The sequence below is a fragment of the Lineus longissimus genome, chromosome 11, assembly GCF_910592395.1.
Source record: "Lineus longissimus chromosome 11, tnLinLong1.2, whole genome shotgun sequence".
In the NCBI taxonomy this organism is placed as follows: Eukaryota; Metazoa; Nemertea; class Pilidiophora; order Heteronemertea; family Lineidae; genus Lineus; species Lineus longissimus.
In genome coordinates, this window is record NC_088318.1 from 93772 (window position 1) to 114283 (window position 20512).

Here is a 20512-nt window from a genome sequence, read left to right on the forward strand (position 1 = left end):
TCAGATACTTGGTCCTGGTCAATTGGATAGATTTCCACTCTGAAGAGATTGTCCCCATGTTTATTAGAAATGTCTTTAGGACCGACTGATGAGACTGTCCATATACGATTATTATATAATAATAATAATAATATTTTATTGCGCTTAATGTATACAAGGATGGTATGGCAAAATACAGAATACAGAATACAGCACAAAATACAGGATACGGAAAAGAAAATACAGTAGAGTATACAGGAAAGAGCAAGTGTTACGAGTAATTTCTAATTGAGGAGCCAGCACAATTAAATACTCCATTGGCATGTGTGATGTTATCATCAGTATCTGTCACAATTCTGTATCCAGTGTTGGCATTTGTTTCAGGTCTCGCACATTCCCAGAAACCCAATGTTCTGTTGATTGGTGTGGATGATTTGAGACCAGCTATATGGCTGCTACAAGTTATCCGCCTCTCGATATTTCAAACTATGTATTTTTGAAGACCAGGTAACCTGTATCTCCATCCTGACCTAATTAGTTAGTTTTAAATATACTCCGCCTTGGTATATACGATGTAGGAGTATCAAAAACCTGTATCTTACGATGCTGTTACTGGACACAACACAGGCACCGAGATTTATTCATTTCCCAAGATGCACTTTGGTAAACGGCAGTAAAGATGGCCGACCACACGCCGAGTCGACACGAGAAAAGTCTTGGCTTGTTGACCACAAAATTCGTTACCCTGTTGCAAGAAGCTCAAGATGGGGTCCTAGATTTGAAAGCGGTATGTCTGAAGAGCATGTCCATGTAGTTTTCACTTTGATACTCGCAGTAAAAACGTTGATTGCAGCCAATGTTTTCATTCGATATTGCAAGATTGAACTTTTTTGCAGGCTACCCCATGTACGTGTATACAGTCATGTACACCATACGACATTGTACCTGACTGAAAGTGTATTTGTCGTGTACACAGCATGCATGATGCATGATGGTCATGGTGGTGTGTCGTACCTCATGCGGAACGAGTTTAGAATCCCCGATCACACCCCAAAAAAAGGTCATCGGTTGACTAACCAAGCACCACTGTTCAATGGATTTATAGTTGAAGAATGCGATCAAACTACGTCATTTCCGATCGGGGATTCTAAAGTTTAGCCCCTCATGCCTCAGAATCCAGTGCCAGTATTAAGGGGTCAAAATGTTACATTGTACACCTTATACTAGGCCTAGTATAGGCCTATACTACAATCAAGATGTACAGACCGGGGGAGCTGGCGGTACGTACCCATAAGTCTTTGCGGTAGTCTCGCGCGTACCGGATATAACCCATCAAGCTTTTCTCCTTCAGAGAAATACTGCGTTGCGCTCAAGTGCCTTATAAGGCTGTGAACAAAATTAACGTTCGACCAATGAGAAAGCCACATTACCCTGCATACGAGGTTGGACGCGTGATCACTAAATGACAAGTAAAAATAGAATCAGACCACATGTTTCTATATGTCAGAATGCTGCCGTTTGCGCTGTAGTACACGTGTGTTGTCCAAATTTTCGATTTCAAGCAAGTTTAAGGCCAACCTCGTGTCCACCAGACTAATGCATAATTGGCAGTTGAGCGCAACGCAGTATTTCTCTGAAGGAGAAAAGCTTGATAGGTTATATCCGGTACGCGCGAGACTACCGCAAAGACTTATGGGTACGTACCGCCAACTCCCCCGGTCTGTACATCTTGATTGTCGTATTGTAATGTATGGTTACAATTGAATTTACAACAATCCCCGATCGGAAATGGCGTAGTTTTTTGATCGCATTTAAATAACACTAAGTCAGTGGGTGCTAGAGGCGCTTCGTCAATGACTTTTTTGGGCCATGATCGGGATTTTGTAAACTCGTTCATTCAATATTTAAAATTCACTGCCACTTCTTGCTCTAATGAGAAATAAAGCCCTTTATTTTTTCACTCAAACCCAATCTTAATACTAGAGGCGCTGATTTCGTTCCTTACAAGCCCTCTAGACTCTAGTACTAGTAAGTTGCCACCCTGTCTCTCGGCACTGTGCGAGTTTGACTCAAGCCGAGGCTACCGGTAATGACCTTTTTGGAGAAAATGGCAGTGAATTGTCAAGTCGCTCCCAAAATTTATTCTAGACTGCTAATTAATTAATTCTAGGCTGCTGACACACTTGCTGTGCGACAAAAGAGAAGAATATACGACATCACGAATGTTCTCGAAGGCATTGGGTTGATAGAGAAGAAGTCCAAAAACAGCATACAGTGGAAGTAAGTAGAAAAGGTCATGAGAATAGACGCTGTATTTCTCCGTTCGAGTGCAGCGCTTGGTGGGGTCAAAAGACATGATGTCCTGTACCGCATCAGAATAGTGACACCAATGCGAAGGTTAATTATTGGAATGGTCAGACTAAGTGGTGCATGGCATCATGAAATCTAGGCAGACTGTCCACAGAGTAACATGAGTAAGGAATCCACGAGCGTGAAAATTGGCATTCCTTTAAAGTTCTTGAGTCTTACACTGCAGCTTAGACTGTGGTGCTTTAGCCAGGACATGTATATGGACAAACTGAAGACAGAAAATATTGTAACCAATGTGGTCTTTATTCTTTTTATGTTGCTATTTTCAGGGGTGCTGGCCCAGGATGCAACACCACAGAAATAGCCAATCGGTTGGTCGGCTTGAAGAAAGAGATCAGTGATTTAGAGGCGCGGGAACAAATGCTCGACACTCACAAGTTATGCGTGCAGCAGAGTATAAAGAATGTTACTGATGATATGGGCAACCACAAGTATCCTTCAAGACAAGATTTTTTGCTACAATTCATCTTTCAGTCTCAGAATCTCTTAGAAGAACAAGCGTGGAAGTTTTGTTATTTGTGACTTGATGAAATGATATTAATTCTCCTTTACAAAATGTAACCGACCAATAGCTGTGGAATTCTCCTCAGTCTCTTTGATGACCCCGGAAAGCCTGTTTCTTTGTCTGTGACTCGGGGTTACAGGAAAATTCGTCCCCGGATAATTCGTCCCCGCAAATTCGTCCCCGAATAATTGAAGATCAAAACCAGATATGATAATGTGTTTTTCTTTGTTCATAATGTACGTTAAGGTTGCTGTTTTCCTTCATTTTCTTGCTCAGATTAGCCTATGTAACTCATGAAGACATTTGTAAGTGCTTCCAGGGAGACACGTTATTAGCTATCCAGGCACCGTCGGGGACGCAACTAGAAGTGCCAATACCAGAGGGGGTAAGATTCTAACATTGGTGTTCTCATATCCTGAAACTCTAGTATAAATGGGTGTTCACATATCCTAAAACTCTAGTATAAATGAAGTTGGTGTTGTGGAAATCTTTGGTGAAATTATAAAAAAGGTTGTACGTTTCATTTTTTCAGGGACCAGGACAAAAGAAAAAATACCAGATTCACCTTAAAAGTCATTCTGGGCCGATCTATGTGCTGTTAGTGAATAAAGATACTGACTCGTCAAGTCCAGTGGTTGTCCAGGTGCCCCCACCAAGAGAGGACGGTGCTTCCAATCAGAATATAGACCCAGCTTCTGTGCCAAGCGGTCAAAAGGTACGTCTTTGTGAGCATGTATTTGGTGCTGACGAAAGTTGGATGCCACTTGAAGCTGTTGACTGTGTCATCCACCAGAGGGCAGTCCATGTCTAGCTGCTCTTGGTGAATTCTCTGCTTGCCCTCAGTTAATCATCTTAATTCAAAAGACATAAAATAAAATTGAAGTGATTTGTCCTGGTTTACATGTGATGTTTCTGTGCCAGGTATCTGAAGGAGCCATATGTGCGATATGTCACTGAAGTGAATACTCGAGTGAAAGCTTGAATACCAGTAACCGTTGTGTGAGCCATATGTGCGATATGTCACTGAAGTGAATACTCGAGTGAAAGCTTGAATACCAGTAACCGTTGTGTGAGCCATATGTGCAATATGTCACTGAAGTGAATACTCGAGTGAAAGCTTGAATACCAGTAACCGTTGTGTGAGCCATATGTGCGATATGTCACTGAAGTGAATACTCGATTGAAAGCTTGAATACCAGTAACCGTTGTGTGAGCCATATGTGCGATATGTCACTGAAGTGAATACTCTAGTGAAAGCTTGAATACCAGTAACCGCTGTGTGAGCCATATGTGCGATATGTTACTGAAGTGAATACTCGAGTGAAAGCTTGAATACCAGTAACCGTTGTGTGAGCCATATGTGCAATATGTCACTGAAGTGAATACTCGAGTGAAAGCGTGAATACCAGTAACCGTGGCATTATTGTTATTGCAGGCCGGCAGTCCATTGAGATCTCCAGCTAAAGCTACCCTCCGGCCGACACAACAACACCCAGTTAAAATGGACACATCACAGACACCGCTTTCTCCGGTTCCTGCCACAAGAATGGCGACAAGGTCATCACCACGGAAACAGAGTGATGCAACGGCGTCCCCGATAGCACAGTTAAAACCAGAACCAATGCAGACTGCCTCGTCACCTTTACCTGGTAAACGATCACTCCTATCTTTTGACACTTGTTATGTCCAAACCTTTGCAGTCATAGTATCTGTTATGGGCTGAGAAGGCCTATTTTCATCTATGGCTCTTGCTCAGAAATAGAAGGCCAGTCTGCAGTATGTCTCTAGTTTCAGCTAATGCCTCACTGCCACCACCAGCCCAGCCCAGCACGAGTCGGGCTGACCCACTCAGGGATTTCAATGTGTTGTCTCTAGTTTCAGCTAATGCCCCACAGCCACCACCAGCCCAGCCCAGCATGAGTCAGGCTGACCCACTCAGGGATTTCAATGTGTTGTCTCTAGTTTCAGCTAATGCCCCACAGCCACCACCAGCCCAGCCCAGCATGAGTCAGGCTGACCCACTCAGGGATTTCAATGTGTTGTCTCTAGTTTCAGCTAATGCCTCACTGCCACCACCAGCCCAGCCCAGCACGAGTCAGGCTGACCCACTCAGGGATTTCAATGTGTTGTCTCTAGTTTCAGCTAATGCCTCACAGTCACCACCAGCCCAGCACAGCATGAGTCAGGCTGACCCACTCAGGGATTTCAATGTGTTGTCTCTAGTTTCAGCTAATGCCTCACAGTCACCACCAGCCCAGCACAGCATGAGTCAGGCTGACCCACTCAGGGATTTCAATGTGTTGTCTCTAGTTTCAGCTAATGCCTCACTGCCACCACCAGCCCAGCCCAGCATGAGTCAGGCTGACCCACTCAGGGATTTCAATGTGTTGTCTCTAGTTTCAGCTAATGCCCCACAGCCACCACCAGCCCAGCCCAGCACGAGTCAGGCTGACCCACTCAGGGATTTCAATGTTATGTTTGATCCAGCAAAAGATCCAGTTGATGGTGAACTAATAGATGAACTAATGGCCTCTGAAAGTAAGTTAAAAATCTGTGTAATCTTTGAAGGCAATACCAGTTCTATCTTGATATGATACACTATGACTAAGTCTGGCTTTACACTAGGTTGACAAGCAAAGTAAGTTGATTGGTTCAAGCCAGCGGATGATTTCCGTGGGCTGATGCTCTGGCCCTTTTCTTTGCCGCTGGCAAAGTGACATTACTGACCAAGGCCAGGCAGAATAAGGAAGTTAATCTTTATGAATGAACCCAACGTTTCTCTTTGGTGCCATTCCATGCCATTGTTTTGTTTAAATACGTATATTTCGTCATTTATCTTTACAGTGTTTGCACCGTTACTGCGACTGAGTCCGCCACCTAGTGAGAAGGATTATTACTTCAATTTGGATGATAATGAGGGAGTGTGTGATCTGTTCGATGTGCCTTTCATATCAATGTAAAAATAGACTCTGTAACTGCACAGGATAGATCACTTGTATATTGAATGTTTATGTGTTTCCCCGGGGGTGTTATTATGGTTATTGCACTGACATGTAACTTGAAGAATCATTCGTGTTAGGACTATCTTGGTCTTGGAGCCAATAGGTAACTTTGCTGAGAAACTTGGTTAACAATTTGAAATGGCTGATTATCAAAATATGTCGTGACAAGAAAAGGTATGTTGGCCTACCATAGAACTTGCTCACAGAGAGCTTTCCAGCAAAGGGTTTGGCAGGGATGCGTACTTGTAAGATTCTATGTCTATATTGTCTACAATGTTGGGCCATTGTGTAGATATTATTGGAATATTTGCTGATGTGACCCAAATATATTGTGAGGGTTAGGAAAATCCTTAATGAATACGCTGGAATTAAAAATACTCCAAATTTGATCAAAAAATAGATTTGTCCCAAGTATACGGAATTGGGTAAGTTGCCGTGGTTATGTCAATTCTGGTTCTTCAGATCTTAATATTTTAAAAACCTAATCACAACTTGGGAACAGCGTTTTGTTTCTTCTGAAAATGATCTATTTATAAGAACATGTACAAATTTATATGAAATGAGAGTTTGATGAGCTTCGAAAAGTATGAAATGGTTAGGTCACAATGTTACAGAAATTATTCATGAAATTTGGACAAGAAATTGTACATAATCAGGAAAGTAGCCTGGTTGGCATTTTAGTTTTTATTATCATATTTCAACACAAAACTTGTGTTTGTAAAATAAAAATCCTGGAGAGGCATTACATTGTTTTAGTTCTTAATCTTATTGTACAGTAATTGTTTGTATTTTCTAAAAGTTCGTATAATTCATATGCTATGTTTAGTAAAGTGTCAGGCGAATTAAATATATGAATTCGGCAATTGAATTTGGAACAATTGCAGTATTTTCAACAGACAAGTTTCTTTCTAGATCATGGCACATTTGTGTTATTCTGTGTCAAGAGGCTTCTTTTCCATGTTAGGCCTATAAGGCTTGCAGGCATGATAGACCTATTGTACATTGAAAACCCATCCGAACAGTATGTACATGGATGCAGTGGTGCGTATGACAGTACTCACCACCAATACTCAATGGGGAGTGATGTTATGGATGAGACACTGGTTACTCAAGCTCATATAATCACTAGTATTACCCATTCCCAGTAGAATGGAAGTTCTGTCCTGGACGATATACATGCAGCCTTCTCAGACTCAAGTCTCTGTCATGCAGGCTGGATCATGTCTCCTGACGTGTGACACGTCGGATCACTCTTCTCCTGATGAGATTTGTTCAGTTTGCTTCTGTTGTCTGTTGTTTCTCGAGTGTGTCACGAGGACAGCCATATGTTTCTCCTTTCTGTAAGACATTAAGAAAGCTCTTCTTTAATAAGTGGAAATTGTTATTATTTCTCTTTCTGTTAATTCCACGATGTTTCCACCAGAGCTTGCCTGGTTGTATAAGTCTTGCATTGTTTAATGAGAACAAAAAGCCTTCACCCCTTTTGTGTGTGATTGTATACTGTGACGTTTGCAACCAGGGAAGAACATGTGGAAACTGTTGAATAAACTCCTAGAGAATGTAACCAAAACATCTCCTGATATCTTGATTATTTGTCTAATAGTTCCTAGTATACATGGCGTTGATGACTCGGCCTCGCCAGTTTGTTCAAAGAACCAAGAAGATGTCTTGGCCGTCTTCTCACTGTGAATAATGCACCTTTTGGTCACCATAGATTGTAACTATGTTTATGTTGTAATAAAACAATCTTTATAAGAATGCCTCCTACCTCATTTTTCTCACGTTTGGCATTTCAGAGATCTATCATGTCCTGTCGTGCGGAGGTTGATGATAAGATGTCTTCACTCCGATCCTTGTATCAGCTGGTTGACATCGGTTACCTCACACTGTGGGAGTTTGATAAGATGTCTTCACTCTGATCCTTGTATCAGCTGGTTGACATCGGTTACCTCACACTGTGGGAGTTTGATAAGATGTCTTCACTCTGATCCTTGTATCAGCTGGTTGACATCGGTTACCTCACACTGTGGGAGTTTGATAAGATGTCTTCACTCTGATCCTTGTATCAGCTGGTTGACATCGGTTACCTCACACTGTGGGAGTTTGATAAGATGTCTTCACTCTGATCCTTGTATCATGGTTGACATCGGTTACCTCACACTGTGGGAGTTTGATAAGATGTCTTCACTCTGATCCTTGTATCAGCTGGTTGACATCGGTTACCTCACACTGTGGGAGTTTGATAAGATGTCTTCACTCTGATCCTTGTATCATGGTTGACATGATCACCAAGGAGGGCATTGAACATTGGCCTCCATTTCCAATTGCAATCAAGCCCTTTCCAGCCGTAACAGTAAAACTGATTGCTAGCCAATTCCTGTACATCAAATCTCACATACTGAAACCTCCAGCATTATAGCCTCCGTCAGCTTGACGTGTGTCATCTGGAAGCCGAGCAATGTCAATACATTGAGGGTGAAGATCACGGAGCAACGCCAGCTCTGTATACAGAACCTCGTTCAACAACAGTGTCAGTTCACACTCCTATCTTGTATCAGCAGGACGCTTCAGACAACATCTGTTTCATATTAATCATCCACTGGAGGTTCATGTAGACAGAGGCATTGGCAGGCAAGATGTCCAAGACCACACTATACAGTTAATCTAAACTACCAAAATGAAAGAAGAAATGTAATTTACATGAAAACCATCTTCAATTCATTTATTATCCTTGAATGTACAGTAAAATCTTGGTTAGGACAATCGTTTCCATATTAATTACACAAGACACATCCCTAGTATACATACAGCAAGTATAAAACAGTACAAAATATTTACAGAAAGAATGTCATCATCATATTCCCCAATGGTTAATTTATTATGGCGAAGAAGGAAAATTCATGGTCTCGTCTTGCTTTTGTACAAATATTGAAGTATCAAATAACATAATCAGTCGAAATAAATTAGAATTAGTGATCATTTTGACTTTAACACCATGTTTTCCATTCCCTTGTGATCTCTGCGATATAATGAATATACCTGCTTCAGGCACATTATTGAAGGAATAGGAAGTAGTTTGGTACATTATTACATCCAACTAAACAGCACTTTTGATGAATATTTGAATGATGAGATAAAGACCCTTTGATTGTGAGTCGGTTACTGGTATACATTGGATGACCACAGTGTTCAGGCTTACAATGATGACAAAGACGGCATGCCTAGTCTCGTGCCAAGACCTGCACACCCTATTCTCCTCAAGTGAACATGCTGCAAGTGTACAAGGGCAAGAGAGGCCTCCTATTTCCTTCCTCAAGAATAGGCAGGATATTTCCCTATTGTACACCAATCACTACCCGACCATAAGCGTCCTTGATTGCAGGGAACAACACAACTAACAGCATGCACAGGATTGCATGTCATTTTCAGTGCAGCAAACCCAAGTTTCTTTATAAACTTGTAGATAAAACGACTGATTACTACCTATACATGTGTGTTATCCCAAACATGTACATGGGAGTGAACTTGTGTACAACACATTGATAAAATCACCTGCCGTCTTAATCATCGACCTTAGTACCAAAAGGACATTCTCACACTGAAAGTCAACCACAATTAGTATCAACCACACCCTGCACTGATACAAATAATGGAACTAGGTGCACACACTATTACCTGAAACTAATGTTGGCCCCATTTGAATATTCAATGAAAAATTAATCAGCAGATGATATGTAGTAACCAGCTGCTGGTAGGTGACATGCATGTACACGGACAAACGCGTAATAAGACTTCAGTAAATAAAATCAAACATGATGAGGTCACGTTGGACAAGTGAAAAGCTACTGTTTACCTAATGATTAAATCGTCAGCTATGAGATACATACAGTACATGTGATTTTACGTGTATATCAAGGAAACACTACATTCTCTGTGAAGTCTTATGACAATTGAAATTCTCTACAAATACATCATCACCACATACTGGCAGCCTGCATAGTTGACCACCTGCTGCCATATTCATGATGAAAGAGTGTGTACTCAAGACTCACATTTAAACATTTGATGGTCACGGGCAAACTGACCAACATGTCATACTAACATGATACTGGCCCATCATGTTCTTGTCAATAACCACCTGTGTCCAGTCATGTCTGTGACATTATCACTGAATTCATAAAGTGAAGGCAATTGAAACAAGACAAAAATGACATTGCCCCCTAACGATTTCAACTCTTGTCAATTTCACTCAGCCCAATTCAAATATGCTGGTTATAAGGGCTGACCATAGGTACCACCATTTTGGCTCGAATTTGAAATCCTAAAGTAATTAAAACTCTTTCAAAACAAAGTGAATACTAATTTCAAGTGTGGGAGTCAGTCCTTTGTTTTCCGGAGAACAGCCTCCAAGGTTTTAAATGGGAATTCACTTCATTTTGAAGGAGTTCTAATTGATTTTGGACTTCAGGTTCTAGCCGGTGGTACCTATTGCTAACCCTTCAAGACAATTTATGCCCACATATTTGTTAATTTTCGAGATTTTTACGCAACTAAGTATCAAACTTGTGAACACGGTAGACATTACATGCACAAAACCTACAACATCTGGGAGAGAATTTGAATACATATAATGTATTGGAAATAAAACAAATGTTCACAAGCTGACACCTAAACTGTTTGAATACAGTTCAGAGTCTGCCATACTCATTGAAGTTCACAGCTAAATGATTTAGTGTTTCAGCTAGAGAGTTTAAGCACCCGGTTTTCCTTCAATAATCCCCTTTATTTGTAGTCCAACCTCTTTTCATCAGTGGCCAATGCATTTAAGCAGTGCGCTGAGCCCGGCCTTGTTTGTCTGTGCCCTTTTCTTCCATGACCTTTCAGATTTCTAGTTCAGATACTAATGTTCACATTGTACAGTCAATTAATAAAGCTTAAAATATCTATTAGTAGACAGTTGAGGGCATTTCTCAAACGGGTAACGATGAATACTACATGTACTTCAGTCAGTCAGAGTTCTTTCTGGAATTGTACAGGTAGAAGGAGTGATGCTCCCTCACAATATTCCCTCATTAGGTAACATGTTAACCACTTTGGAAGAAAATCTGAATATCATTTGAATGTGTTAATAAATGTGATAATCATACTGATTTGACCCGATCCGCTAGAAGGCAGAGACACTGCTGAGACAATATGATATCACTTCCCTTTCCTGACCAACAGGCCTGACAAAATCTCTAGATCATGATCATGAGAATAATGTTTATTAAAATATAGCACTTTCAAAATCACACTTGACAGTATACCGAGCTTGTCCAGAAAGTATATAATCAACATTCTTAATCTTTAGTAATCCAGGATATTATAAAACCTTATTCTCGGGATTACAATAACAGTTATTATGAATAGCCACCATGTTGTATACATGTGCCTCTCTAATCTGACCAGAGTTCTTGTCTAGCTCTGTATTGTAGCCAACAACATGCGGTTCACAAGATGCAGAGTCAAGGAGTTGACACCAAGTATCAAAGCCTTCACACCGATAACGTAGGTCAACTCAGGCCCAAGGATATTCTTACTTTAAAATACCTTCAACCATAACATTCAAAAAATCAGTCTTCACATTTACATAAATTCGATACAATGTACACTGTCCCTGATGTCAATATGTGACAATGATTGTTATGTTACTGTGTTGTCTAAGACAGACCAAGATGCGAGTGGTTGCTCCAAAACAACTCTGTACTGTCCATGTGTGAAACCCTCTCATTATCTTCAAGTGCCTGACAAGTGACCATTTCATGCAGTCAATCTATTTTGCTAAAATACAGTTTAATTTTGAAATCTACCCCCACAATGCTGAGTAGTAAGATCCATTAAAGTATTCCTACGGCTATGTCGTGTCACAATCAGCATCAAGACCGTGTTTCACACTCACAGCCAGGCAGCAAGGATTTACTAATCTGACCAACTCCTGACGAAGGAAGACAGAATACGATGATGCGAACATAAAAATAGATGACGTCACAATGTCCAATCCATGGCATGTCATTGTGACTGGGATGTTGTTGACGTCATATCAAAATGACACTAATAATGACATGTGTAAGAATTGAAAATGACGTCACTGATATCATGAATCAAAGGTGATGTAGCTGCCGAGAGGTCGAACAACGTCATGAATATTACCTTTGTGCTGTACAATCATTGAAAAGTCTGGACAGTCATACGTCCTACTGTACTGAGCAACATCACAGAGGTAGGCAGTAGATTGAAATTCTTTGTCACTCTTGAAACACCAGTTTTTATGACCTCATTTTCACCTAAAAGCTTGCGCCAAACTGCATCAGTGAGAAGCTAAAATTAAATAACTTAGATCAATTAAAACCCAAGACAACAATACCTAAAATGTGCCAAAGAATAACTTACAGTGTATTGTAAAACATACGAGACATTCTCCAAACTGACCTGGAACAATTCAATCCCCTTCACCTTCACTACTGGGACCACATATTGTGACAATCATCTAACCAAATTATTCCATTCCATCATTATCTTATAATCAAGCATTCTGGACACCAGGATCCCTTCAAATTTAGACCAGTCCTCTATGTAGTGCGAAGACAAGGTATCAGACCCTGGTATCGAGGTGTTCATAACTGACAGTTCCAGCCATACTCATGCAAGAAAACAAACTGTATAGCAAGAACAGAGCCAAGGTTGTTTTAAGCCACTGGCTAAATATGCCAAGTTTAGACTAATCGCAGTTCCATACTTCAAATCCAAAAGATCCCAACTTATGATTTCGATTGTGTTCACTGAAAGATTTTTAAACTTGGTCAGTACTAACAAGACATGCCAACTGCAGTGGCAACCTGAACATGGAGTTGTCCACAATCGTTTGGAGTCATTAGCAGTTCTAAAAGTTACATATAAACTGAAGTAGAGAACTGCCAGAGCTAAAAAAGTTGCTGAATTCAAGTATGAGTTTGCAAACAGATGTAAAAATAAAGCCAACTCTTTGTTTTGTGTCTTAGCAAGACAATGTACACCAAGTTTCACATGAATTTGTATAGGTGGCAGCAGTGAGCTGAGCTAAGTCCTTTAAACTCGATTCTTGAGATCAGCGCCCTGCAGTAGCTCCAGCAGCCGTTGAAGGTGGTTGTGCTGCTGTACTCTTCTGTTTCATTGTTGTCCAATCAAACGTGTAGTCGTACTGGTAGTTCAGTGTACGGAAGAGGATCCTGAAGAGCTGGCGGAGATACATGTAATCTGGCGCTTCCTCAAATCTTAGCCCCCTGCAGTAATTGAGGTACATACAGAACTCCGCTGGGAAACCTCGGCACAACACCTCAACAGGTGTAGACAACTTTTTCTCACTGATCTTCTCGTATTTTTGCTTTTTCGTAGCTGCTCGAAGCCCTTGCCACGGTAGCGATCCACGGTTGAAATACATCAACACGTATCCCAACGACTCCATATCATCCCTTCGACTCTGCTCAATACCAAGATGAGCGTTGATGCTAGCATAGCGTGCCGTACCAGTCAGATTTTTATCTTCACGATACGGTATATGCTGTTTTGTGCGATTGTCCCGGAATTTTTTGGCAAGTCCGAAATCTATGATGAAAAGTTTGTTACAATGCCGACCGATCCCCATCAGGAAGTTATCAGGTTTAATGTCTCTGTGGATGAAGTTTTTCGTGTGAATGTACTCGATCCGTCCGATCATCTGATCGGCCAACATCAAAACCGTTTTCATTTGGAAATTTCTTGTGCAGAAGTTGAACAGATCCTCCAAGCTTGGCCCCAACAAGTCCATCACAAGAGCATTGTACTCGCCTTCAGTACCATACCATTTCACCTTGGGTATCCCTACACCACCCTGTAAGATCTTATACAGTCTAGATTCGTATAAAAGCTGAGGATGCCTCGCCTTCACAGACTCCAACTTCACAGCCACTTCCTCGCCATGACTGGCGTGAGAAAGAGTCACAGCCAAATAAATGTCCCCGAAAGAACCACTTCCTATCTTGCGTACCAGCCGGTATTTATCGGCTACTGTGTATTCTGAGGGTCGAGTACCTTTTTTATCGTGTGCTGAACTCATTTTTGACATATTCTGGGGCCTAATTAGCGGCTACAGGGATGATTTAGAAGGGTAAAATATAGGGAGGAATTCGATCACAGATTGGTTGCCATACTCTCTGTTGTTGTTCAGCTGATCTTCAGCGCCACCTGGGCTCAAAAATTACACGCACCTGCCGATCTCAAAATTCCTCTTTTTAGACAAAATACTGCGTAAGAATGCAAATATTTCGAGTTAATCAATAAATAGAATCATAAAACAGACTTTTCAAATGCTGAAATCTACATATTTACTGTATTTCATGAGTAAATTCGAATTTTAAAACTATCAAAACCAAAGGTCACACTGGGGTCACGAGTCTGATTATGCCATAAATAGCCACGCCAAACTCATGACGTCTTCATCACGTGAATAAATTGGTAAACACCATGTGGCCGTCGGCTCTTAGACGAGTTTACAGTACGGCATGAAAACTACTCTAGAAAAGAGGGAGGCCTACTGCATACGGACTGGTGTTGTCGAGTGCAATAAAATCGAGTAGGAGCCCTCCTGATGACGGAAGGCCGGGGAGCGAATTTATAATTCCCAAACTGAACTGAGACACTTAGAATAATTCTCGGAGTTTGCTTGGCTGATCATGGTCACGTGGTGTAGCCTTAACTGCGCACACGATCTGGAGGCATCCTTTGGCGTGGGTTCGAATCCGCCATTGGGATATTTTTTTCTTTTTCTTTTTGCTCTCAATTATATCTTATATCATGTATGATAATTTTTTACAATTTCATACCACTAATTTCAAATAAAATCTTTTCTCGGCCTATTCTATTAGGCCAGTTCATAATACAGATGCATCAGCTCTGTTACTGGTTACACAGGACATCATCTCCATGAAGGACAATCATTATAATGTCCTCAGTCATCTGGAACACCTCTATAGAGGAGAGCACATTCAGTTCCAAGGCTGAGGCTGTTAAAAGCTGTTTGATAATATCAGGATTTTAATTATTTAGTTTGCAGACGAATTCTGGCGGGGTGGTTGTTCCATTGTCTTTTTCAAATACAAGGCATCCATAATATTTAAGTCTTCACCAAAGACGGCATTGCATAGGCCCTGCACTTCAACCATCATTTCAATTATCTAACTTCGGTAGGCCTATGACAGAGACTGCGACACTTCCAACCACCGAACTGTGTATCTTCTTAGGCACTTCAGTCCAGCGACTATTCAGTATCGCCAAGATGAGTGATAAAATCTCGCTCAGGCGACTGCTGTACCTATGCTCCATCCTGGCAACAGTAGGCTTTCTGCCGGGAGCATCACTTTTTTGCAGTGAAAGCCTTCATAGTTATGTTTGATATCATTATCGATCATCATTTATTTATTATCATTAAACTATTTTAATTCAACTCAGAAATGAAATGGGCAAGTCAACTTCTTTTTTTGTGAGTCTACTTCAAATGACAGACTGACTTGTAAGTATGTCAAGTATGTATGCCCATGCACTTGGCGATATTTGAAGCGAATTGATTGATTCATAATAGGTTTTTCAATCATAATACAATAACATGTCATTTGATGAAGAAAAAAATAATTGTAATCAATATAACTCAAACTTTCTGACCGGCCCCAAAGGCCTACATAAAAGTGGCATATTGACCTGTGCCTTCGTTGAATTGTCTACCGGCTAAGTGGCTGGGTGGCATATTCCCACGAGAGCTCACGGCAGACGGGAGTCTTGCAACCTGAACGACTGCGGAATACACCCATGCCTTCTTGCTAAGCGTGTCGACTTGTTTTCCGATAAAATGGCAGCAGTTGCTATCCGCGGCCCTATCCTGGAGGTAGATGAGTATGTCGACCCTAAGAATATTGAACGAGATTCGTTGAAAATTATCTCACGAGTCCGACCACTTTGGAAAGGGGACAAGGTCAGGTTTGAGGTAAGAATACGACATACCGTGACATCATCATCGTATTTCCGCCCATCTGACTTTCCTAACGTCCCATCTAATTGGATAAATTTTGAGGACTGCACCGGTGAAATAGGATTAAGTGTTTCTGATTAGTTTTATAGGCTTAGAATCACATACATCGATCCGTCACCATCTGATAACGATGTCCATGTTTTCCTGGGGGGCATTTTAAGATCGACGTTTTTCCGAGGGTGCCCGCATAGTCTGGGCTGGTTCAGGATAGGATAACCAAGACGGAATGACAGGGAACAAAGGATTCTATCATGAACTTAAAATCTCTGAGTTATGGATATATCGTGGAGCTATTGACAGTCATGGCCTCTACAGAACCGTGATACCTTTGTACCAGTATGTGCAGCCAGATATAAGGGGGTCAGACAAGAGGGTGTCTGCAGATTCTGACAGACTGTGGCCGTCCTCGTGAGTCCTTCGGACCAGGATGCTAAACCAGATATAAGGGGGTCAGACAAGGAGGGGTGACATTGACTTGGATTTAAAAATAAGCAAGAACGATTGTTTTAATTTTGGAAGGTTTAATTTTGTTATAAAAATGCATAGTGCTATGTCTCCACAAGCCACTCATATACCCTAGGTTAAAGCTGACTGGTCAGATATACAAGTAAGCAAGACGCTTTCATTCGACCTGAACCATGGTGCCTCCAGCTGACCTCGCTTTCGGTTGTGCACTGGAGATAATGGCAATCGTTGATTTTCAAAGGATGTGTTTCAGCCTTATGTGTGAATCCAACTCACTTCGTACTTTCAGCCATGTGCCGGTGCTGGTTTTATGAACACCATGCTCATCTGTCACCATGGGAACGAGATGATTGACGCCCTGATTATCCGGGTATTCGGAGAAGGAATGGACTACATGATGAACAAGACCCAGGAATTGACCGTCACGAAACTCTTTCATGAAATCGGGGTAAGAGTTTGTCCTAAACAGTTTAATCTTACGTCTGCAGATCTTGAGATTGGTTAACCTAATAAGTTGCAAAAAGGCCACTTGATCTAACTCGGGTGAATATGACAACTCGTTGAGGTAACGTCAGCGTACGGGCACATGCAGCTTGGCCGAGTGATTATGTGACCAGTTTGTTTGAGATCCGCTATGGTACGAAATTACTCATTTGAAACATACCGCCTCCTTTCTAAGAGATCAATGATCGGGCTTATGACTTGCATGCACATCATAGGCCTAAGCACTGACCTATAGAAACGATTTTAGAGTAATTCACTTTATGATTTTCGTTTTTACAGGTTTCGCCGATTATCCACTGCATCTTCAAGAATGGTGTCTGCATGGAGTTTGTCCAGGGGACAACATACGCCTGGGCCAATCTGTCTGGATTGGCAGATATCAAAGTGGTCAAGTAAGTTACCTCGCACCCAACAGCACCAGACAGATCACGTCTCAATGAAAGAAGGGCCGTGAAAACCGCAAAAAAGCGGTCGTGCCTCAAATAGTCTTCACATGTTTTTGTGAAAGAGGACGTCGGACCATATTTCTATCGATTAATGCGTCACCCTCATCGTTCGGTGTACATGTATTTCCATTTCTTTCTGCTTTTTGATTTTATAGAGCTGTGGCGAGGGAACTGGCCAAGGTGCACAGTCGTCAGACAGCGAAGCTTGCACTTAGCAAGTATGGGTATGGTTTCAATAAGGAGGAAGCAGAGTCCGTCAGGAAGATCAAGGAGTTCATTGACAACTGGCCGACCGCAATAGGGGAACCCGATGCGGATAAGCTGTAAGCTTAGATTCCATCTTCTTCCCTACAAACATCTCATACCTATCCAATGGAGGGCAGAATGATGATTTGTCATACCTGACTAAACAAGAGCCTTCATGGTCATTTGGGATTGCTTTCTTTTGTCTGTCCCTCTCAGCATGGCAGGTGATGACGTCACGTGAAACCATTCTATGGGAATTAGACAAAAACTAGCCTCCCTCATGGGGGAAGCTTGATCACAGGGAACTTGATTCCACATGCAAACTGCTGCGTTGTTGATAGCCTTCACAGGCCTAACTCCACAATCACTCTCAGCCAATGCTAAAACGTCCACTCAGGACATTTCTCCATGTCCATGTCCTATTTTTATGCAACACGGTGTCATTCCTAACACTCAACCAGGTCTCCAGAACAAAAAACCCGCTTCGTCCATTCGATCCTGAGCCGACGCGTTAAGGATACTTTTGAACTAAACCATAAAAGTCACAATCAAATCATCTCTTTTAGGTTCAGAACAAACTTTCCCTCACTTGAACAATTGAAAGAAGAAACGGCTATAATTCTAGATGTGATGGAACGAATGCACAAGACATTACTGATTTGCCACTCCGACCTTAACCCTACGAATGTCATTTACATTCCTGAACAAGGTAGGCTACTCCTTCAATCAGCATTTCAGAGGTTTTCAAAAGTAGACCTCATGTGATGTTCTCATTGTGCCATCCAATCAGGGTCCAGTGCCCGGCGTGTTTATAAGAACTGAGCCAATCAGAGGCCGGAGTGCGTTGCCTTTGGAGTTGAGCCAGCTCCCGTATATGTTTGCTTCCGGGAAGGCATGTCATTGATTTGATTATGAATGCTACACAACCAATCCATATCGCCTATGCAAGGTAGACATAACTGAACTTCCATCGGCCTGCTCCGTAAACCTCCCCCCATGTTGACGCGCGTTGCCTGGAAGCTGAGCAATGTCAATACATTGTGGGTCAAGATGATGCAAGGATGTGGTTCGAATCCCGGTCACTGCAATCATAATTTTTCTGTATCTTTTGTAACTGATTTGTTTATTTTGCATTACTGTTTGATTCAGATCGCGCCGTTTTTGTTGACTACGATTTCTCAGGGTTCAACTGGCGTATTATGGATCTGGCAACTTTCATTGAATTCTCAGCAATAGGTGAGTGGATTCATGTGAAATGCTGCTCAGGACTGGGACTTCCTCCATTGACCAGTTTTCGCCACGAACTCCCAATATGAGCGCAACTCGCTTACCGATAGCTCTGAGATTATGTGATTCCTAAATCAGTACTCTTAACAGCCTCCCTGCACCCCGAGATTACGGCATCTCATACTTTCCAAGTTCTGCGACCGAACTGCATGAAGACTATCTAAATATAATTTCACAAGCATTTCAGGTAACATTGACTGGAAGTTTCATTGGTTAACACCTTCAGCGCCGAACCCACGTGGCCCAAATCCCCTCCCCTTTGAGCTGGTTATCGGAGTCTCATGGACTTCATGAAAGAACTACGCCATTGCCATCTTCAGGGCAAGGTAGGAACTGAAAAGACAAGAAGAGGTCTTTCCAGTTCCTACCTTGCCCTGAAGATGGCGATGACGTAGTTCTTTCATGAAGTCCATGAGACTCCGACAACCAGCTCAAAGAAGGGGATTTGGGCCACGAAGATCTACGTGGTTCGGCGCTGAAGGTGTTAATATCGGTATAACATGAAATTGTGATCGAGTCCGCCTGGTCGTGTTGACGCAAACTGTATACTATGTCCATCAGAAACACGATTTTGGCCAAAGTTTTCGACCGAATCCTTCCCTTTCCAGGTTTGACGCCCGATGTTGAAGGTACCAAGCGCTTCTCTGACGACTTCATAAAGGAGTTCCTGCGAGAATACCTGAACGCCAAGCGTTCTCTGGGGGAGATCGACCATGAGGTGTCTGATAGTGACGTGGATCATCTCTTCAAGCTGACTATGAAAGGAATTCTGGTAAAGCGAATATTCAATGAAATGAATGCGGAACATCAATGTTCTTGATACTGTTACATGCGAGCAATCTGAATCGAGCAACTCAATCTTTATCTTTTTCCAGGGGGTCTACCTTCTCTACGGAATGGTGTTTGTCTGCCTCGCCTACGGTGAGAGGGAGAGACATGGCCTCAGAAAGGTCGACCTGATCGGGTGAGTGTACAGTCTTGCTCATAACACCTTCTTCAAACGATATTTCGCCGACTAAAACATCAGATTCAATACGGTTTTTAGCGTATGGCAATAATGATGTGCGTACGTTTTTCATTTTGTAATCGACCAATCGAAGATTGGGCAAAAACAGTTTTTTCTTCGAACATGTTTTGATTTGTATCACTTATTGTTTGCATTCTGTTTCAGCGTCGCTAGCACCATGGTGACTTGGTACTTCAAGAATAAGGATGCTATCCTAGCAACGGACACCGAGACACATGCACCATGGCCATGAGAAAAAACATTAATATACACCAAGCAAGCTAAAAATCTTAAAAAGAAAGCATTATATAAAATGAACTGATCATGGCTGATTTTCCTCTATCACCGGTTCTCAAGGGTATCTTCCACACAGCGCCATTTGATCTTGTCTATAAGCCGGTAGTTATCTCCGTAGTTGGTTGAAATTGTTCATTTAAATTCGTCGTGATTTGGGCCAGATGCCACGAAATGAGAAACCGAGGACTGATTGTCTAATGACATATATTCAAATGCACCAATCATGGAATAAGATGTTGCCTGTACAAAACCTGTATCAGAATTATAATAACGTTTTTCACGTCGAATAAAGCAATTTATTGGTGTACCGGTCTGTCATTGATTCTCTTC

The 20512-nt window shown here is 41.7% G+C and overlaps 3 protein-coding genes across 5 annotated transcripts; 2 read left to right on the forward strand and 1 right to left on the reverse strand.

Moving 5' to 3' along the window:
- The first annotated feature begins 469 nt into the window (after positions 1 to 469).
- Positions 470 to 7605, forward strand: LOC135496336 (transcription factor E2F5-like). Of its 3 annotated transcripts, none has more exons than XM_064785602.1 (8): positions 470 to 766; positions 2150 to 2259; positions 2619 to 2780; positions 3131 to 3239; positions 3387 to 3569; positions 4290 to 4503; positions 4730 to 5392; positions 5699 to 7605. In XM_064785602.1, the coding sequence occupies exons 1-8, from the start codon at positions 659 to 661 to the stop codon at positions 5812 to 5814; spliced, it is 1665 nt and encodes a 554-aa protein (XP_064641672.1). In that variant the 5' UTR covers positions 470 to 658; the 3' UTR covers positions 5815 to 7605. The 3 variants fall into 3 exon arrangements, with proteins under 3 accessions (XP_064641672.1, XP_064641671.1, XP_064641673.1); XM_064785601.1 differs by having other exon boundaries at positions 471 to 766; positions 4643 to 5392; XM_064785603.1 differs by having other exon boundaries at positions 471 to 766; positions 4904 to 5392.
- Positions 7606 to 8551: 946 nt separating this feature from the next.
- LOC135496337 (casein kinase I-like) lies at positions 8552 to 14082 on the reverse strand. The gene has a single exon (XM_064785604.1). It carries the CDS (start codon positions 13973 to 13975, stop codon positions 12980 to 12982), a length of 996 nt encoding a protein of 331 aa, XP_064641674.1. The 5' UTR covers positions 13976 to 14082; the 3' UTR covers positions 8552 to 12979.
- A 1522-nt stretch (positions 14083 to 15604) lies between these two features.
- On the forward strand, positions 15605 to 20489 carry LOC135495744 (ethanolamine kinase 1-like). Its single transcript, XM_064784626.1, has 9 exons — positions 15605 to 15886; positions 16686 to 16844; positions 17180 to 17292; positions 17502 to 17669; positions 18159 to 18301; positions 18742 to 18828; positions 19488 to 19651; positions 19755 to 19843; positions 20051 to 20489. Exons 1-9 carry the CDS (start codon positions 15752 to 15754, stop codon positions 20136 to 20138), a joined length of 1146 nt encoding a protein of 381 aa, XP_064640696.1. The 5' UTR covers positions 15605 to 15751; the 3' UTR covers positions 20139 to 20489.
- The last annotated feature ends 23 nt before the right edge of the window (positions 20490 to 20512 follow it).